Source organism: Ranitomeya imitator, chromosome 4 (genome assembly GCF_032444005.1).
Source record: "Ranitomeya imitator isolate aRanImi1 chromosome 4, aRanImi1.pri, whole genome shotgun sequence".
NCBI classification, from domain to species: Eukaryota; Metazoa; Chordata; class Amphibia; order Anura; family Dendrobatidae; genus Ranitomeya; species Ranitomeya imitator.
The window spans coordinates 398,324,711-398,345,063 of NC_091285.1; the positions used below are offsets into that span (position 1 = coordinate 398,324,711).

General features: G+C 46.5%; 1 protein-coding gene across 1 annotated transcript in view; it reads left to right on the top strand.

Annotated features, from left to right (window-relative positions):
- The window catches only part of ANKRD16 (ankyrin repeat domain 16), a 34,085-nt gene extending 20,306 nt beyond the window's left edge, over positions 1-13,779 (top strand). The window contains exons 4-7 of the mRNA XM_069765330.1: positions 8,439-8,547; positions 9,060-9,221; positions 11,731-11,809; positions 12,369-13,779. Of these exons, the coding sequence (XP_069621431.1) occupies positions 8,439-8,547; positions 9,060-9,221; positions 11,731-11,809; positions 12,369-12,541 (523 nt within the window). The 3' untranslated portion in view covers positions 12,542-13,779. The remainder of the gene's footprint in view (positions 1-8,438; positions 8,548-9,059; positions 9,222-11,730; positions 11,810-12,368) is intronic.
- The last annotated feature ends 6,574 nt before the right edge of the window (positions 13,780-20,353 follow it).

Genomic DNA, 20,353 nt, shown 5'->3' on the forward strand with positions numbered 1-20,353 from the left:
TAGACAGTGAGCTGCTTATCACAGGAGAGGCGGAGTCGGACTGGCATGCATGTGCTGCTGTAGCTGATGCAGTCCAGACAATGATAATCACCATATGATATAGCTTACATTGTAAGTAAACAGAGCACAGCCTGACATGTGGCACATTATTGAAATCTGTGTTTTAACCCTATCTCATGCTGTCCTCAGATTACACTGCAAAAGCCTGCTGACAGATTCCCTTGAAGGGCAGCACATTTTGTACATGACCATTGTCCTAGTGCACCAAATATTGGTTCACAAAAATAGCTGCATATTTTTAGTTCCTATACTGAAATGGCTTCCGAGTATAATGTATGTATAAGCCTAGTGCAGTCATCCAAGACCATCACTATGTCAAAGAAACTTCCCTAATACATGAAAACTGGGAGCGTTATTTCTGTGATGTCAGCTTAAAGGGAACCTGTCACCAGTTTTGCCCTCTGCCAGCTAAAACTATGACCTTAATCAGCGCCTGTCCATCGATGGTAATATAACCTCCCTGACTCCCCCTGTATTCGCACAAAAAAACCTTCTGAAGTTCTCCTGCGTTGTATGTTAATCCTGTCTGACCGATGGTCGTGGTTTCTGCTGCCTCCATCTTTACTCTCGGCTTCCTCATCCATGTTTATTTAAAGCAGGTGGACGACTATCGGAAACCGGGAGGAGGGATGGAGACTGCAGAACCCACGACAATCGGAACGGACCTACAGGATTAACATACAGAGCTGGAGAATTTCAAACGTTTTTTGGGTGGAATCAGGGGTTTATATAACCATTGATGGACTGCAGCATAGGCGCTGATTAAGGTAATAGTTTTAGTTGGCACAGGACAAGACTGGTGACAGGTTCCTTTTAAAAGGGTTGTCACAACATTGATGATGGTTAAAATGGCAAACCAATTGTAAAACAGGCAACTTTACCATTTTATTCTTATTAAACTTCATCTCCGTTCTCAAAGATGGAGGGACATGCAATATTATTGTATGATACTCGTTGTTTCTGGCCGAGCGTGCCCAGTACACACAGGCTCTTCTCAGTAGAGTTCGGTAAGCACGGATCTAGCCGTAATGTCCATGCTCTCCTCTGATGATGATGCAGTATCGGAGAGGACACAGCTTAGACCAGCAGTAGAACTATGCCACTGGTCTGAACTGTCAGTCTTCAGGAACGCAGTACTCCGGACCAACAGGTATCCGGGAACCGGTGACCAGTGTGATAGATTAAAGGGAAGCTGTTATTTAAGTCATGCTAGCCAAACCATGGACCGCATGGATCAGAGTCTGACAAGACTAGTCCAGTGTGGCCGCCGACCGGCTTCTCCCTGCCCCATCCCTATGTCTCATGCACAGGCTCCAATAGGCCGCTCACAACGTGATCGCGGGGCACTGACGGGTTACGATGGTAGTTGGGGTCCTGCTGAAGGCCCTCAACCCTGCCATCCTGATACTGCTGTGAAGCTCAGCCACAAGCTGAAATTCATGGGACTCATCAATTTTCAATATAAACTGTATGGCAGTATATATTATAAGATCAGAGATGATAGGTAAAAATCCTGAAAGGGATCAAAAAAAAATAAAGTAAAAAAAAAAAAAAAGCTATTAATGGTTTAAAAAAATTAAACCTTGAATCATCTTTTCTTTATCGCCTCTCATTGGGGGACACAGGAACCATGGGTGTATGCTGCTGCCACTAGGAGGCTGACACTATGCAAATAAAAAAGTTAGCTCCTCCTCTGCAGAGTACACCCCACCGACTGGCATTATACTCTTCAGTTTAGCTTAGTGTCAGTAGGAGGTGGACACGGGTCTTTCATTAGACCCTTATCTACCTCAATGTGCGTCGTTCCTTTTCAGGTTTTCTGGAGGGATACAGGGTGAACAGTCACACCTGTACTCCCACAAAGCGGACTATGAGTACGGCGTGTACTGTCACCCCGTATCCTCATAGATCCCTCTCCAGGACCAAGATCCTAGCACACAAGCGTGCTTAGAAGTCCGGTCCTGGCTCCGTCCCCCACCCACTCGCCTTCCAGAGCCTGTCGGTTGGAGGAGACGAGGACGTCCACCAGCTCCAAGGACGTCTAATACTTTCCCCGCTTTAAGGTTAGTACCGGACGGCGTGGGATTTTAGGTGAGTATTTTTTTCCCCCTATCAGCTCTCCCACGGCGCCTTACAGGCAGCGGATTCCTTCCTTTCCTGCGGCTGCATCTTTACTGTGCGGTGCGACGCCTTACAGGCAGCCGCGCTGCTATTTCTGCGGCCGCACTTCTATTACTGCGGCCTCGGCGGCCGCACTTTTACAGGCAGTCACACTGCCTTGTCTGCGGCCGCATCCTTCACCCTGCGGCGTGGCTACATACCTTTTTAGGAGCTTGCTCGCGGCCCGCCGTTCTCTCCAGCGGCCGCCGCCTTCTAATATAGACCCCGGTGGCAGCGCTCCCCTTTCTATGCGGCGGCTGCCGTGCCTCTTAGCCGGGCAGCGCCGCTCCGCTGGTTACCTCCAGCGGCCGCCGGCTTCTAATCTAGGCCCCGGCTTTTCCGGGGCCTGCTTCCGGCGCCGGCGGCAGCGCTCCCCTTTCTATGCGGCGGCTGCCGCGCCTCTTAGCCGGGCTGCGCCCGCACCTCTGATTACTTCCGGCGGTCGCCGGCTTATAATTTAGGCCCCGGCGTTTCCCGGTGCCTACCTCCGGTGCCTCGCTCCGCCCACTTCCGTTTTAATCTGACGGGCTTTCTCCCGCCCGACAATCTGTTCGGCGCCATCTCAGCTGACTCCTCCCCTTCCTCTACGCCGCTCGGCATCTGGATTTTAACTCATCGCGCTCCGCACCTTCCTGAGCGCACATCCTGCCCGCCCTTCCAGCGGTCACCATCTGCGCGAATTGCAGCAGGGGCTCGTCTTCTCTCCGGAGATCCACCGCAGCTGGACAGCTTCCTCTACCTGGTATCCGTTTTCTCATCTGCCGTGAGTATCTGCACTGCAGACTGACACCCCCCTCTGCTCCGCTGTCCCCTAACCCTCTGGCATTTCTTCAGATCTCCGCTCTGTCAGGCCTGCAGCAACTCAATTATTCCCACCGTCCGAGAGTGATACCCCCATCCCAGACTGGGCCTCCTCTCTGTCACAATCGGTGGCCGATCTAACTCGGGTGTCTCAAATTTTGGTGTCCGTGCTGGATCGATTACCTCTGCAGACCCCCGCAGTAGCCAGCGGGTCACTCGAGCCTCAGTCCGAGCCCTTCTTGATAAGCCACAAAAGGTCAAGACAGGAACGTCGGTCTGAGTCCTCTTCTATCTCCATCTCGCCACACGGTCCTCCCCTGCGGTAGGCGTCCTCCTCCCCTGAGTCAGGCGAGGCGTTCTCTGATGCGCCCTCAGATGATATTTCGGAGCTGGATTCTAACCAAATCGCCACCATGAGGGATATGGTTCAGAATCATTGGAGCTATAAACGAAACCTGTGCCATCAAGGATCCCTCTACGGAACCCGCAGATCAGGCAGTTTCGTTTAGACGGGCTAAACCACCTTCCAAGTTTTTTGCTCCTCATCCTGAATTCGAGAAAATCATGAACAGAGAAAGAGCGAACCCGACCAGTCGTTTTCAGAGTGGAAAACGCCTTGGTGTTTTGTATCCTTTTTTTCACCAGAACCTACCGCCAATTGGACGGTCTCGGTGGATCCCCCGGTTTCCAGGGTGTTCACAAACACGGTGCTTCCACTGTCCGGCGGAGCATCTCTGAAGGATTCTAACGATAGAGTTATAGAATCCTTCGCGAAATCTGCCTTGGAAGCGGCTTCAGTGGCTCTATGCCCAGCTTTTGCTTCCACTTGGGCCTCAAAATCCATCTCAAAATGGGCCAAGGATCTATGGCGAGGTATCCTGGACGGGGCGCCTCCCGCGCAATTAGCGGAACTTGCCAACCAGATTTCCCACGCTGATGAATACCTGGTCTCCGCCTCCCTGGATGTCGCGTCTTGCGCGGCTCAGGCTTCCAGCAATGCCGTTGCCATCCGCCGGACCGTTTGGCTCAAGGCCTGGCAGGCGGACTTGTCTTCCAAAAGTCCCTCACTAGTCTGCCCTTCCAGGGCTCTCGTCTCTTTGGTTCCCAGCTGGACCAAATCATTAAGGACGCCACCGGGGGTACAAGTTCTCTTCTCCCCCAGGCTAAGCCTCGTCGCCCTCCTCCTAGACGGCAGTTTCGCTCTTTTCGGCCTTTTCGTCGCTTCGCTGCGTCAAGCTCCTTTTCCCAGCAGCAACAGAGGCCACAGGCACGTCAAGGGAAGAATGCGGTGGCCTTTAGGCCCACTCCGTCCTGGCATCCTCGCTACTCCCAGGATAGATCCTCCAGGACTGGAAGATCCACCTCCGCATGACTCTTGGCAAGACTCCAGCCCAACTCCCAGATTGGGCGGCCGTCTTCTCCTTTTCAGGGACGTCTGGATTTCCGCAGTAGAGGACACTTGGGTCAGGGAAGTTGTATCCTCGGGATACAAGATAGAGTTCGCTTCCCGACCCCGGGATCGTTTCTTCCAATCCCGTCCTCCAAGAGATCCCGCTCTAGTTCTGGGCTTCTTCGCAGCCATCGCTTCTCTGCTCAAATCCGGGGTAATCATTCCCGGCCCAGAAAAAGAACGGTTCACGGGTTTCTACTCGAACCTTTTTGTGGCACCGAAAAAAGACGTCAAGGTTCGCCCCATTCTGGACCTCAAATTGCTGAACAGGAGAGTTCGCCTGAGACACTTCAGGATGGATTCCCTTCGTTCAGTAATTGCTTCCATGGAGGCTCAGGAATTTCTATGCTCAATAGATATCCAGGACGCCTACCTCCATGTCCCGATATTTCCCGGATATCTCCGTTTCCTGCGCTTTGCAGTGCAACGAGATCATTTTCAGTTTGTCGCCCTGCCGTTTGGTCTCGCAACCGCTCCAAGGGTGTTCACGAAGATCATGGCGGCAATGATGGCCATCTTGAGAGTCAGAGGCCTGGTTCTGTTTCCATACCTCGCGACATCCTCATCAAGGCTCTGTCCCCTTCTCAGGCTCTCGAAAGTCTGTCCATCGTTCTCGACACCCTAGTCTGTTTCGGGTGGCTGGTCAACCGGAAGAAGTCCTGCCTTATCCCTTCTCAGCGCATCATCTTTCTGGGCATGCTCTTTGACACTCGTCAGACCAAAGTCTTCCTTCCCAAAGACAAGAGGCCCTCTCTTTGTCGGGACATACGGTTGCTCCAGGGTCCTCGGCCTCCCTCCCTCCTATCGTCTATGAAGGTTCTGGGGAGGATGGTATCAACCTTACAAGCAAGTCCCTTCGCCCATTTCATTCGCGACCCCTTTAGCAAGCCATTCTGTCTCGGTGGGACAGGTCTGTCTCCTCCCTGGATCGTCCGATCCGACTCTCTTCTTGGGTCAAACGGTCTCTTAACTGGTGGCTGACGTCACCTCTCCTCTCCCAGGGCAGGTCCTTCCTTCCAATTCCCTGGCAAGTGGTGACGACGGACGCCAGCCTGCTCGGCTGGGGTGCAGTTTTTTGCCACCTGACGGTTCAGGGCCGTTGGTCGGCGCAGGAGTCAACTCTTTAGAACAATGTCCTCGAGATTCGGGCCATCTTTCTGTCCCTCCGCCACTGGGAAAGGATCCTCAGGGGCTTTCCAATCCTGATTCAGACAGACAACGCCATGGCTGTGGCATACGTCAACCATCAGGGGGGACTCGGAGCTCCTTGTCCCTTGCCGAGGTATCCAAGATCCTCCTTTTGGGCAGAGGCAACGGTTCCGGTGATATCCGCGGTGCATATCCCTGGTGCGGACAATTGGGCCGCCGACTTCCTCAGCCGCGAGGGCCTTGCGGCAGGGGAACGGTCCTTGCATTCGGAGGTCTTCCATCAGATTTGTCTTCGATGGGGGACTATGGACGTGGATCTCACGGCGTCCAGAATAAACAGGAAGGTTCCGCAGTTCGTCTCCAGGTCTCGCGATCCTCTTGCAGTGGGCGTCGACGCTCTGGCCATTCCTTGGTCACAGTTCGTGCTGCCCTACCTGTTCCCACCCCTTCCATTACTTCCCAAATTGTTGAAAAGGATCAAAGTGGAAGGGGTGCCGGTCATTCTGATCGCCCCGGATTGGCCCAGAAGAGCTTGCTCTCGGAGCTCGTCAATCTTCTCGTGGACGATCCATGGCGCCTTCCAGACAGGCTCGATCTGCTGTCTCGGTCCGATCTGCCACCCGAATTTTCGGTCGCTCACTTTAATGGCGTGTCTGTTGAGACCGAAGTTCTAAGAGCGTTCCGGCCTTTCGGACCGAGTGATTCACACCATGATCCAGGCTCGGAAGCCTTCGTCTTCCAGGATCTACTATCGTACCTGGAAGGCTTACTTCCGTTGGTGCAAGTCCAACCGTGTTTCATCTATGTCCTATTCCCTGCCTTCCTTTTTGGCCTTCCCTCAGGCAGGACTGGATTCGGGCCTGGCTCTTAGCTCCCTGAAGGGCCAGGTCTCTGCGCTTTGCATCCTTTTTTCAGAAGACTTTAGCTTCTTGGCCACAGGTTAAGACCTTCCTTCCAGTAGTAGCCCACGCTGTCCCTCCGTACAGGGCCCCTGTGGATTCTTGGGATTTAAACCTGGTACTGGACGTTCTGAGGGTTTCCCCCTTTTGAGCCCCTCAGGGAGATTCCCCTGTCAGTCCTATCTTGGAAGGTGGCCTTTCTTGTAGCCATCTCTTCTGTCCGCCGCGTTTGCGAGTTGACGGCCCTGTCTTGCCGTCCTCTGTTTTTGGTCATCCACCAGGACAAGGTGGTCCTCAGGCCTCCGCCTTCCTTCCTAAGGTGGTTTCCACCTTCCACCTCAACGAGGACATCGTTCTACCTTTCTTTTGTCCAGCTCCGATTTGTCCTTTGGAGCGATCGTTGAATAAGCTGGACCTCGTCAGGACAGTGAGGATCTACCTGGATAGAACGTCCGCTTTCCGGAAGACTGATTCTCCTTTCGTCATTCCTGATGGCATGCGCAGAGGCCTGCCTGCTTCTAAGGCGACTATTGCTCGCTGGATCAGAACGGCAATCCTGGAGGCTTACCGGGTCAAGAACAGAGTGCTCCCTCCTGGGATTAAGGCTCACTCTACCCGGGCGGTCGGCGCCTCCTGGGCGGTGCACCACAGGGCTTCCGCCCTACAGCTTTGCAAAGCGGCATCTTGGTCTTCCATCCACACGTTCGGTAAATTATACAAGGTCCATATCTACGCTTCGGCGGACGCCAGCCTAGGCAGAATGATCTTGCAGGCGGCAGTGGTGAGACCTCTGACCTGATGGAAGTCTGTTTTTTCCCGCCCTAGGGACTGCTTTGGGACGTCCCATGGTTCCTGTGTCCCCCAATGAGAGGCGATAAAGAAAACAGGATTTTTGGTTGCTTACCGTAAAATCTGTTTCTTGGAGCCTCCATTGGGGGACACAGCTCCCTCCCAATGTTTCTCAATTTCTATGTTCTATGACTGTTCTCATGTTTACAGTTCTCAAGTTTGTGGTTATGGTTTTCAACCTTGTTATTTATCTCCTACTGCTTTCTCACTAACTGAAGAGTATAATGCCAGTCGGTGGGGTGTACACTGCAGAGGAGGAGCTAACTTTTTTATTTGCATAGTGTCAGCCTCCTAGTGGCAGCAGCATACTCCCCATGGTTACCTGTGTCCCCCAATGGAGGCTCCAAGAAACAGATTTTACGGTAAGCAACCAAAAATCCTGTTTTCCCCTATTAAAAATAATTTAAAAAATATTACCACATCCATATTAATTAATATTAAAAATTGTAAAATGAAAAGAAAAAAATAACTCCAGTTGTGATTTTTTTTTTTTGTCATCATTCCTCCCTAAAATAACGCAATGCAATAAAAATGTGCTGGGTATCCCAAATTAAAACTGTAAGCTCAACATGCAAAAAATCAGAATTCTGCTCCATTAACAGAAAAATAAAAATCTTATAGGTCCTGGAAAATGACAGCAGAAATGGGGAAAACATTTTTTACATCCTTCTAAAAAAAAATCACCACTTTAATAAAAAATCCAAGCAAGTTTGGTATATCTGTAATTGTACTGACCTGGAGAATCATGTTTACAGGTCAATTTTACCATAAAATGAACACTGAAAAACAAAACCTAAACATGGAATTGCATTTTTTTCACCATTTCATCCTACTTGGATTTTTTAAATTCTTTTTTTATCCAGTACATTGAATGGTAAAGTGAATGGTGTCATTCAAAACTACATCTCATCCTGCAAAAAAACAAGCCCTATGTGTGTCTATGGAGATATAAAAAAAAGTTATGGCTCTTGGAAGAAATAGAGGGAAAAATGCAAATGTAAAAAATGGAAATTTGCATAGTCCCTGAGGGGGTTAAACATGATAAAAATCATTATCATTAAAAATCATAGGTGCAGCTATGATCCAGATTGTAAAGACAGCTGTGGAGTAACGCCATTCATGGATGCAGTGCAGAATGGACACCTCCAAATTGCTAAACTGCTGATAGAAATGAAAAAGGTATGTTGCTAAGAAATACAATGTGATCTTAGAAATAATTTAATCATAAGTGTATGGTAAAGCAGTCCATGTGTATGCAAATGAATAAATGAGTTAAAAGAATGCTAGATACAGAGTCCTGTTGTATTCGGCCACTGACCTCGTCCCCGCTGTGCACGTATGGCAGATTCATTGTACGCTTCGTACAGATGATTGAGACTAACAGACAATTCTGCAACAAGCCTGCCCCATGTGAATATACCCCAATAGGGGGGAAGCTGTCAGTCAGCACTGATGATTGCCACAGAGTCCGCAGGTCATCAATATTCAGGACTCGAGCTCACCAGCAAGTGACAACTATTCAGATGTACTTTTACTTTTCACAATAAAGCACTCACTTGCTATCGATCGGCGTGCTTATCAATATTCTGTGCGGTTCTCTGAGATGCCTTGACTTCCTTTTTCCATATCTTTGTAATCACCTGTTCTTTACTGGTAAGAGATAATTGTGCCCTACATTTGTGTATCACTAGGTCTGCTATACCGCGGTGGATAACATGGGAGCCCAGGCACTGCATCGGGCCGCTGTTACAGGACAGGACGAATCACTTCATTACCTGGTGTCCCATCTTGGTGTCGACGTGAATGACACCGGAACGTCTATGCAGCTGAGCGCACTTCACTATGCAGCCAAGGTTAGTTACTGTTCTCTGGGTTGAACCAACCACTTGGTTATTGGTGGCTTGTCACATTTGGGGGTCTCTGCAGCTGCTAGGCCACATTTCTAAAATTACCTGTGACAACAGCCTGTAAAATGGGTACCAGCTTCTTGAGAGTACCAGGTAAACCTAAATTAACAGCACTATGTTCAGTGTGTCAGGACCTCACTATTTACAGTGTTTTGACGCCACTTGCACTTTTGCTTAGTCGTATATCATAGCTATATCTGTAGCTTCCTGGCTTGACCACCTTTGGCCGCAAGACTTGTCTTCCTTCAATCACTGCAGAGCCTGAGATGCCAATTGATCAGTCCTATTATGATGCAACCCCTTTGATGGCTTCCAGTTCTGAGACCTGTCTCTTTCTCTCTGACACTGCCCTCACGTGGTAGTCAATCTCCACTTCTTCTCTGATTTTAATCACCCCGATATAATTCACGTACCAAACACTGGTTTGCACTTTTGTCGCTGACTTGGTCCAGACCTCTGCCCAGTCTGACACCAGGTTTCACTGTCTCTTATGTGTTTACTACTACACTTTTTGTTGGCCATTGTTAAGAACAGCATCTTATCTCTAGAATCTGAGCTGCAATTCGAAGAGGGGCTGCTAAAAGGTTCCTTCACACTCAGCAACTTTGCAGCGAGAACGACAACGATCCGTGGCGTTGCAGCATCCTGGATAGCGATCTCGTTGTGTTTGACACGCAGCAGCGATCTGGATCCCGCTGTTCCATCGCTGGTCGGAGCTAGAAGTCCAGAACTTTATTTCGTCGTCAGGTCGGCGTGTATCGTCATGTTTGACATCAAAAGCAACGATGCCAGCAATGTTTTACATGGAGCTAACAACCAGCGAGAACGATAAGTGAGTCGCCGTTACGTCACTGGATCGCTCCTGCATCGTTCTGGCGTTGCTGTGTTTGACGTCTTTACAGCGACCTAAACAGCGACGCTGCAGCGATCGGCTCGTTGTCTATATCACTGCAGCGTCGCTGAGTGTGACGGTACCTAAACAGTATTTGGAGCTTTGCTTTTCATCCAGAGCTGATCAGAGCTGACAATCCCCAATGATCTGATACTGATGACTTATCACAGTAATAGGTCATCAGAATCAAAGTATTGGACGACCCATTTCATTTACTATTCTTTATTATTCATGTGTAATTGTTCACTTACACTTCTCTTCTAAAGGTACCTTCACACTCAACGATATCGCTAGCGATCCGTGACGTTGCAGCGTCCTGGCTAGCGATATCGTTGAGTTTGACACGCAGCAGCGATCAGGATCCTGCTGTGCCATCGTTGGTTGGTGCAGAAAGTCCAGAACTTTATTTCGTCGCTGGACTCCCTGCAGACATCGCTGAATCGGCGTGTGTGATGCCGATTCAGCGATGTCTTCACTGGTAATCAGGGTAAACATAGGGTTACTAAGCGCAGGGCCGCGCTTAGTAACCCGATGTTTACCCTGGCTACTAGCGTAAAAGTAAAAAAAAAAAAAAAAAAAAACACTACATACTTACCTTCCGCTGTCTGTCCTCCGGCGCTGTGCTTCTCTGCACTGTGAGCGCCGGCCAGCCGGAAAGCAGAGCACAGCGGTGACGTCACCGCTGTGCTTTCCGGCTGGCGCTCACAGTCAGTGCAGAGAAGCACAGCGCCGGGGGACAGACAGCGGAAGGTAAGTATGTAGTGTTTGGTTTTTTTTACTTTTACGCTGGTAACCAGGGTAAACATCGGGTTACTAAGCGCGGCCCTGCGCTTAGTAACCCTATGTTTACCCTGGTTACCAGGGGACCGGCATCGTTGGTCGCTGGAGAGCTGTCTGTGTGACAGCTCTCCAGCGACCAAACAGCGACGCTGCAGCGATCGGGATCGTTGTCTGGATCGCTGCAGCGTCGCTAAATGTGACGGTACCTTTAGGCTGGGTTCACATTGCGTTATGGCAGTCCGTTAGACGGACTGCGTTACACCGTGGCATAACACGGTGTAACGCAGTCCGTTAACACTGCCATTAACCCCTATTATCGGGCGCATCGCCAACTCATGCCATAATCGGCATATGCTAGCGATGTGCCGTCATTCAGTGACGGAGCCTCGGACGCGGGCTGCAGCATCTGAGGCTCAGTCACCGCTAGCACAAATGAATCCTCTGCGCTAGCGGTATAGTATAACGCGATGGCGTCTTTGCTATAGCGTTAACGCAGCCCGTCAACGCTATGCGTTGAACGGGCTGCTTTAACGCAATGTGAACCTGGCCTAATAGCCGAATAATCACTGTGATCACAATATTTAAAGGAAGCAAATGAGAATAATTTCAAAAAAGTCCTATACTTGTTCTGATTGATGGAATTATTTACCATAAACAAAAACCAACTGAATTAGTATAGTAGACATGATTATTGTGAACATTTGTCAATTATGGCAAGAAAGTTAATAATTATCATTACTTCCACAGCCACTTACACTCATTGATTGTGTTATCTTAATGCAGGAAGGACATATTCATTCTTTGTCAGCCCTGTTATCCCTTGGTGCTGATCTCAATAGCCAAGATGTAAAAGGAAGATCAGGTAAGGTTGATGACACTCTCCTGTCAACATTTAACTTGTGGATCACATTAAACACACCTTTTCACATGCTTGAGTGAAACACCTTGTAAAAGTACCTGAGCCCCACTGATTTTGACTCTTTTCCCATTTTGTGCTGCGTCACTCCATTGCAGAGATATTCACATTTGTTGATTTTCGAGAGTAACATGTGAAATCTCTGCTTGCAGACCGACTGGGCATTTCTTTAGAGTTTTCTCTAGGAACATGTGCTTTCACCTCTCCCTCCCAGACTCTGCCATTCACAACTCGGCAGTGTCTAAGACTGCTAGATCAGATGCCAAACTGTGATTGGCGGCTTCTAGAAGGGAATGGTGCAAGCGATGAGCTGAGGGGCGACATTGAGTCGATTTTCGGTTATTGCTTTAAAAGTTAATCCTATGGTGTAGTTCAGTTAATAACCTCTTTTTCCCTTCAATTGTTGCACTACTTGTTTTACATGCTTACAGTTGAGGCAGGGGGCACACTTTGGATTTTGCTATGCATTTTAAAAGAAAAACTAACTTTGTACTTTTCCCCGCAGCTCTTCACATGGCTTGCTCTGGTCAGCATGCAGGATGTATTGACTTTCTCTTGAAATCCGGGCTTAAAAACACAGCAGATTTCAATGGGACATTTGCCAATCAGCTTGCCAAAAAAGATGAAGTCATGAAAGTTTTTGCACTTTTTCAAGAACAAGATAGCAAGGAAACTTAATGATCTATATTGTCTGTAAAAAGAAAATTGTACACAGGTTAATACAGTGGCATATAAACTTGTACAAGTATATTATAGTTCCAAAATAATAGTCAAAATTAAAGGGAACTTTTATGTATATGGCAGAGTTGCCAATAACGGACAGGAAAGTGACACCACCCAGTGGTGAGTAGTGAAAAAGGCTAAGGCATTCTGAGTGCATCCACACGCCCCCATTGCACTTTCAGGCTAATTTGCATGTGGCTTCAAAGCTCATTTTCACGCCGTTAGCACATCAGATTACTACAAACTGAGAATCATTTTTTATTGCTGCTTTAGGATTTGCTGGGAAGAAACTAGAAAATATTTTGCAGCCAAGAGAATCCGGAGGCCTCTTGCTGCTTCAGAAAGTCAATCTCTACGGTGTGGAGGGACTTGTGAAAAGTGATAACCTGGCTAAGGAAGATTAAGACTGCTTCACATGGTCTATGTTCATGGACCTAGCGTGGCCGGAATACCTCTCAGCCACAAGGTCTTCTGACTTAAGCTACAGTAACTGACTCATGTACATATGAACCAATGATGCAGTTATCCCAGAAATTTTTGGAATGTGGAAGGTAAAAATGAACATTTACTTTTGTCACAAAAATTTTACTTTAGACCCAAATTTTTTCACAAGGGTAACAGGAAAAAAATGACCCCAAAATGTGTAGAGCAATTTCTTCTGAGCATGCCGATACCCCATATGTAGGGGAAAACTACTGTTTGGGCACATAGCAGGGCCTGGAAGGGAAGGAGCACCATTTGACTTTTTGAACACAAAATTTATTGGAATAATTAGCAGACGCCATGTCGTGTTTGGAGAGCCCCTGATTGCCTAAACAGTTTAACCCCCTCCCCCGACAATTGACACCATTGTGGAAACTAGACCCCTAAGGGTACTTCTCTAGATGTGTGGTAAGCACCTTGAAACCTCAGGTGTTAAACATAAGTTTAGAATATTCAACCGTGAAAATAAAAAATGATAGAAGAACGTCGCAGCCGGAATAGTTTAAGAAGAGTAAGATCTGACTGGTGCATAGTGTAAAGTTGAATCATTTTGTTATTAGCCGAGGGGGCACAAAGAGTAGGGGAGCCCATAACCCCCTCTCACTTCTCCTTGGGAATATTAGGTATTAAGAGTCTTCATCTTTTACCATTAGTGGGTTTAAGTTAAAGCCTGTTGATAGTAAATATGTATATAAACTGGATATAAGACATGGCAGACTCTGTTATTTAAGAATACGAATTAAGGGGAATGATGATATACACTCATTTGTATGCAGACTAGGTAAATGGGATTGAAGCGTCGCACCAAGCTGAAGATACCTAAAGAACTGGGACCTCGGAATCTGGAATTTAAGCTGCACCTGCTCAAATGACATTAGCACATTACCTTCATATATGTTTTTCAGCAAACGGACATTACTGGTGATCCAGAAAACTGCAGATGGATGTTTCATCAGTGTCGATAAATATGGATTCCCCATTTCTGCATTTCAGCTATAATATGCGTAAAGCCAACTTAATTCTTAGTCTGTCTATGAACTTGCTAATTTAAGCAAGGGTAACCTCTTGGGGGCAATAGTAACATAGTAACATAGTTAGTAAGGCCGAAAAAAGACATTTGTCCATCCAGTTCAGCCTATATTCCATCATAATAAATCCCCAGATCTACGTCCTTCTACAGAACCTAATTGTATGATACGATATTGTTCTGCTCCAGGAAGACATCCAGGCCTCTCTTGAACCCCTCGACTGAGTTCGCCATCACCACCTCCTCAGGCAAGCAATTCCAGATTCTCACTGCCCTAACAGTAAAGAATCCTCTTCTATGTTGGTGGAAAAACCTTCTCTCCTCCAGACGCAAAGAATGCCCCCTTGTGCCCGTCACCTTCCTTGGTATAAACAGATCCTCAGCGAGATATTTGTATTGTCCCCTTATATACTTATACATGGTTATTAGATCGCCCCTCAGTCGTCTTTTTTCTAGACTAAATAATCCTAATTTCGCTAATCTATCTGGGTATTGTAGTTCTCCCATCCCCTTTATTAATTTTGTTGCCCTCCTTTGTACTCTCTCTAGTTCCATTATATCCTTCCTGAGCACCGGTGCCCAAAACTGGACACAGTACTCCATGTGCGGTCTAACTAGGGATTTGTACAGAGGCAGTATAATGCTCTCATCATGTGTATCCAGACCTCTTTTAATGCACCCCATGATCCTGTTTGCCTTGGCAGCTGCTGCCTGGCACTGGCTGCTCCAGGTAAGTTTATTATTGACTAGGATCCCCAAGTCCTTCTCCCTGTCAGATTTACCCAGTGGTTTCCCATTCAGTGTGTAATGGTGATATTGATTCCTTCTTCCCATGTGTATAACCTTACATTTATCATTGTTAAACCTCATCTGCCACCTTTCAGCCCAAGTTTCCAACTTATCCAGATCCATCTGTAGCAGAATACTATCTTCTCTTGTATTAACTGCTTTACATAGTTTTGTATCATCTGCAAATATCAATATGTTACTGTGTAAACCTTCTACCAGATCATTAATGAATATGTTGAAGAGAACAGGTCCCAATACTGACCCCTGCGGTACCCCACTGGTCACAGCGACCCAGTTAGAGACTATACCATTTATAACCACCCTCTGCTTTCTATCACTAAGCCAGTTACTAACCCATTTACACACATTTTCCCCCAGACCAAGCATTCTCATTTTGTGTACCAACCTCTTGTGCGGCACGGTATCAAACGCTTTGGAAAAATCGAGATATACCACGTCCAATGACTCACCGTGGTCCAGCCTATAGCTTACCTCTTCATAAAAACTGATTAGATTGGTTTGACAGGAGCGATTTCTCATAAACCCATGTTGATATGGAGTTAAACAGTTATTCTCATTGAGATAATTCAGAATAACATCCCTCAGAAACCCTTCAAATATTTTACCAACAATAGAGTTAGACTTACTGGCCTATAATTTCCAGGTTCACTTTTAGAGCCCTTTTTGAATATTGGCACCAATATATTTAGTTCCAATAAACCTAGCAAACAGTCAGTTCCAGCCTCTTGTGCCAAGAGATGCTCAGAATTTGTTAACTGAGAATCTGGCATCCAGCTACAGATTGCTTTAAGCTGACCTGCCAGATAATTATTATTATTACTCATTTTTATAGCACCATTTATTCCATGGCGCTTTACATGTGAATGGGGCAAATAGAGGCAAGTACAATAAACATGAGTAAAACAAGGCACACACAAGTACAGGAGGAGAGAGGACCCTGCCCGCGAGGGCTCACAGTCTACAGGGGATGGGTGAGGATACACTAGGTGAGGGTACAGCTGGTCATGTGGTGGTTCAGTAGACTGGGGATCACTGCAGGTTGTAGGCTTGTTGGAAGAGGTGGGTCTTCAGGTTCCTTTTGAAGGTTTCCGTGGAAGGTGAGAGCCTGATGTGTTGGGGAGTTCCAGAGTATAGGGGAAGCACGGGAGAAGTCTGTGCTGTCATCTGAAATAATCTCCACTTTACACCACTCATCACCTCTCACATATGTCTCTGTAGTATTAATTTGGCTCAGATCTTCACCCTGATGATCCTGAGGAACATTGGGATCTTCTTGTTTACAGTCCAGTGGAAGAAGAGGATGGGGACATCTCTCTGGTGTTGTACTCTTACTAGATAGAACTGGTGATGTGAGGGGCTGGGGAACCTCCATTATGACATCCTTGTATTGATCTGTGTTCTTCTAAATACTCCCACTCCTCCATGGAGAAATAGACAGTGATATCTTGACACCTTATAGGAACCTCTCCAGTCAGCAGCTCAATCATCTTGTAGGCGAGTTCTAGAATCTTCTGGTCATTGATATCCTCATGTATTATGGGGTGAGGTGGAGGTCCCATGATTGGGCTCAGAGTTTTTTCCCATCCCTCATAGAGGCCTGACAGCGCTCACTAGAGGTCTTCTTCACTACTGTGTAATCCTCTCCAGTAAGCCGGAAGAGGAACTCTAGGGTGAGATGTAATATCCTCTCTGCCATCTTATTCCTGTCTGTATCCATCCTTGATGAGTCAATCAGGAGAATTCTCTATATAAAAGCTTTCTACTGAGAGGATCCAATTTTATAGAGACCTCCACCTGCAGAGCCGCACACCACATATGGTACAGATAATACAAATGAAAATCAAGCAAGGCCGCTCCTCCCATATCCCTCGCTCTCTGAATGTGGATATCATTGAGTTGAGAGATGTAAAAAAAAGATTTGGGGACTGGTACCTCACTGTGTTGTAATAAATAATTTAATTTAGGAAGCAGAATTAGTTTAATTAAATATATACATCTTGACACAGATAACGGTAATTTCCCCCATAAATAAAATTTAAGCTTGGCATAGTCTAATAAGGAGAAAACATTAGTAAGAAGGCAATTTCTTCTATCTTTTTGGATAACAATTCCCAAATATTTAAAATGGGACACCACAGGTAAAGGAGGTAGTGTTTCCAAATCGTCAACCGGGATACGATACAAAGACATGAGCGATGATTTATCCCAATTTATAAAAAGGCCGGAATATTCACTAAATTTATCAATAGTAGATATAACATGCGGTACCCTCAACTTGTTCTATAAATATCATTTTCATCTGCCCTATCTGCGATTTTAATACCTTTATTACTCAATTATGGCCATATTCTTATTGCTAGTGCTTCAATTGCTAAAGCAAATAAGGCTGGAGGGAGAGGACAACCTTGACAAACCCCTCTCCCCAAAAGGGAAGGATGTTATTTATCACAATTTTAGCTTTATGGGCCATGTATACCATATTTTTCGGACTATAAGACACACTTTTTTCCCTCAAAAAATTTGGAGGAAAATGGGAGGTGCGTCTTATAGTCCGGATGTACCTGCTATGGCTGTGAATGGGGGAGTGGCAGCTGCAGACGAGCGGGTCACAGAAGGCAGGAGCTGGCTGCTGCTTCTAACACCTGTGCCCACTATTACAGAGAATCAATATTCATTATTCCCCAGGCCCATGGGAGTAGAGAGCAGTGAATATTCATTACCTATAGTAGCGGACACACGTGATTGCCAAGCCACTGCAGGAAGCTGGCGGCTGCAGATAACTGTGTGCCTGTTGGTGTTCTGTGGCAAATGCCAAGTGTCCTGCATGGTGTTAGGGGTTATGCTCACAGCCCATCTGTGGACGTCGGGGCACTCAGACTATCCTCATTGAGTCGGTTCCTAACCGTTTGTGCAGACACATGCACATTTGTGGCTTTCTGGAGGTCATTTTGCAGGGCTCTGGCAGTGCTCCTCCTGTTCCTCCTTGCACAAAGGCTGAGGTAGCGGTCCCGCTGCTGGGTTGTTGCAATCCTATGGCCCTCTCCACGTCTCCTGGTGTACTGGCCTGTCTCCTGGTAGTACCTAAAGTTTCTGGACACTACACTGACAGACACAGCAAACCTTCTTGCCACAGCTCGCATTGATGTGCCATCCTGGATGAGCTGCACTACCTGAGCCATTTGTGTGGGTTGTAGAGTCCATCTCATGCTACCACGAGTGTGAAAGCACAACCAACATTCAAAAGTGACCAAAACATCAGCCAGAAAGCATTGGTACTGAGATGTGGTCTGTGGTCCCCACCTGCTGAACCATTCCTTTATTGAGTGTGTCTTGATAATTGCCAATAAGTTCCATCTGTTGTCTATTCCATTTGCACAGCAGCATGTGAAATAGATTGTCAAACAGTGTTGCTTCCTAAGTGGACAGTTTGATTTCACAGAAGTTTGATTTATTTGGAGTTATATTCTGTTGTTTAAGTGTTCCCTTTACATTTTTGAGCAGTGTGTATGTACTGTGTGTGTATATGTATATATATATATATATATATATATATATATATATATATATATATATATATATATATATATATATATATATATTTTTTTTTTTTTTTTTCCGGGATGGGTCATATTAGTACAGAATTGGGGGACATTGCCCCTGTAGCAATATCAGCAGCAGGTCCCCCCATAACAGTGCATCATGACATTTTTTGCTTCAATTTTTTTTTTCTATTTTCCTCCTCTAAAACCTAGGTGCATCTTCTAGTCTGAAAAACATTTTAATTCATTTACAGAATTTGGGACCAGAACATTTTTCCAAGCAAGCACAGAGGAATGGCCATTCTGATTAATCAAAAGCCTAGGCAGGCCCAACTATTCTCCTGTATTAATTAACTATATTGGACTATAGACTGTACTTATCTAATATTGATAGAGGTATTTTTCCTGGCATAAAACTCATTTGATCTTGGTGCACAATGGAGAGAATGATTCTATTAAGTCTCTTAGCTAGGATTTTAGTGAAAATGCCGTAAACTACATTTAATAACAAAATTGGGTGGTAAGATCCACTCTCCAGGCAGTCGTTTCCATATTTTTTTCAGAACAATAATATTAGCGTTAACAGCATTTGGCCAAAGAACTTCTTTTGTAAAGCTTAAAAAAAAAAAAAAAAAAACTCCAAGAGATAAGGTACCAGGGCATCTTGATATCTATGATAGAGTTCTAATGGTAGATCATCTGGTCCAGGAGCCTTGGCCATATCCGCCAGAGCCGCATTTATTTCAACTAGGGTGAAATCTGCTTTCAAAAAGTTTGTTGGGAGGTGCTCAGCTTGGGTAATTCAAGATCCGATAGATATGAAAGGCGTTCCACCTCATTGTGAATACTTTTGGAACTATTTAATGACTTAAAGTATCTATGAAAGCCATCTGGGATATCTTCCATAGAAGTAAAAACTTGGCCTACTGGCAGGGCCAGCATCAGCAGGCAGACCAGGCAGCTGCCTAGAGCCCCCGCTCCCCCAGGGGCCTCCAGCCAGTGGCATGCCGCTAATAGCGGCACATCACCCAGCTGCTATGGGGCCCGTGAGTTGGGGCCCGCCTGACGCCAGCGCCGCTGCCGCATTCAACTATGGCGGTGTCTATGACGTCGGTACAGTTCAAAGCAATGATGGAGGAGAGAGTGTCAGATGACGCTCCCTCTCCCATCATTCCCCTCTGCTTCTGACACTGCGGGTGCGCAATGAAGTGACATTGCTGAGACCGAAGCCGAGCCTAGAGCAGTGCGGGGCACGAGGAGAGGTGAGGATTGTGTTTTTGTCTTACTTAATATATCAGTGAGTAAGTACTGGACTGTGGGGCCATTCTTGGGTGGGGGGCTGTATAATCTGAGGGAGGATTGCATCATAATCTTTGATGGGGCTACATTATATTCTATGGGGAGGTGGGCTGTATTATATTCTATGGGGGGCTGTATTATATTCTATGGGGAGGTGGGCTGTATTATATTTTATGGGTGGCTACATTATATTCTATGAGGGAGGGCTGTATTATTCTATGAGGGAGGATTGCATCATACTCTTTGGTGCAACGTTATATTATATGGGGAGGTGGGCTGTATTATATTCTATGGGGGGCTGTTATATTCTATGAGGGAGGATTGCATCATATTCTTTGATGGGGCTACATTATATTCTATGGGAAGGTGGGCTGTATTATATTTTACTACACTATATTCTATGGGGGGCTTTATTATATTCTATGAGGGAGGATTGCATCATAATCTTTGATGGGGCTATATTATATTCTATGAGGAGGTGGGCTGTATTATATTCTATGGGGGGCTGTATTATATTCTATGAGGGAGGATTGCATCATAATCTTTGGGGCTACATTATATTCTATGGGGAGGTGGGCTGTATTATATTCTATGGGTGGCTACATTATA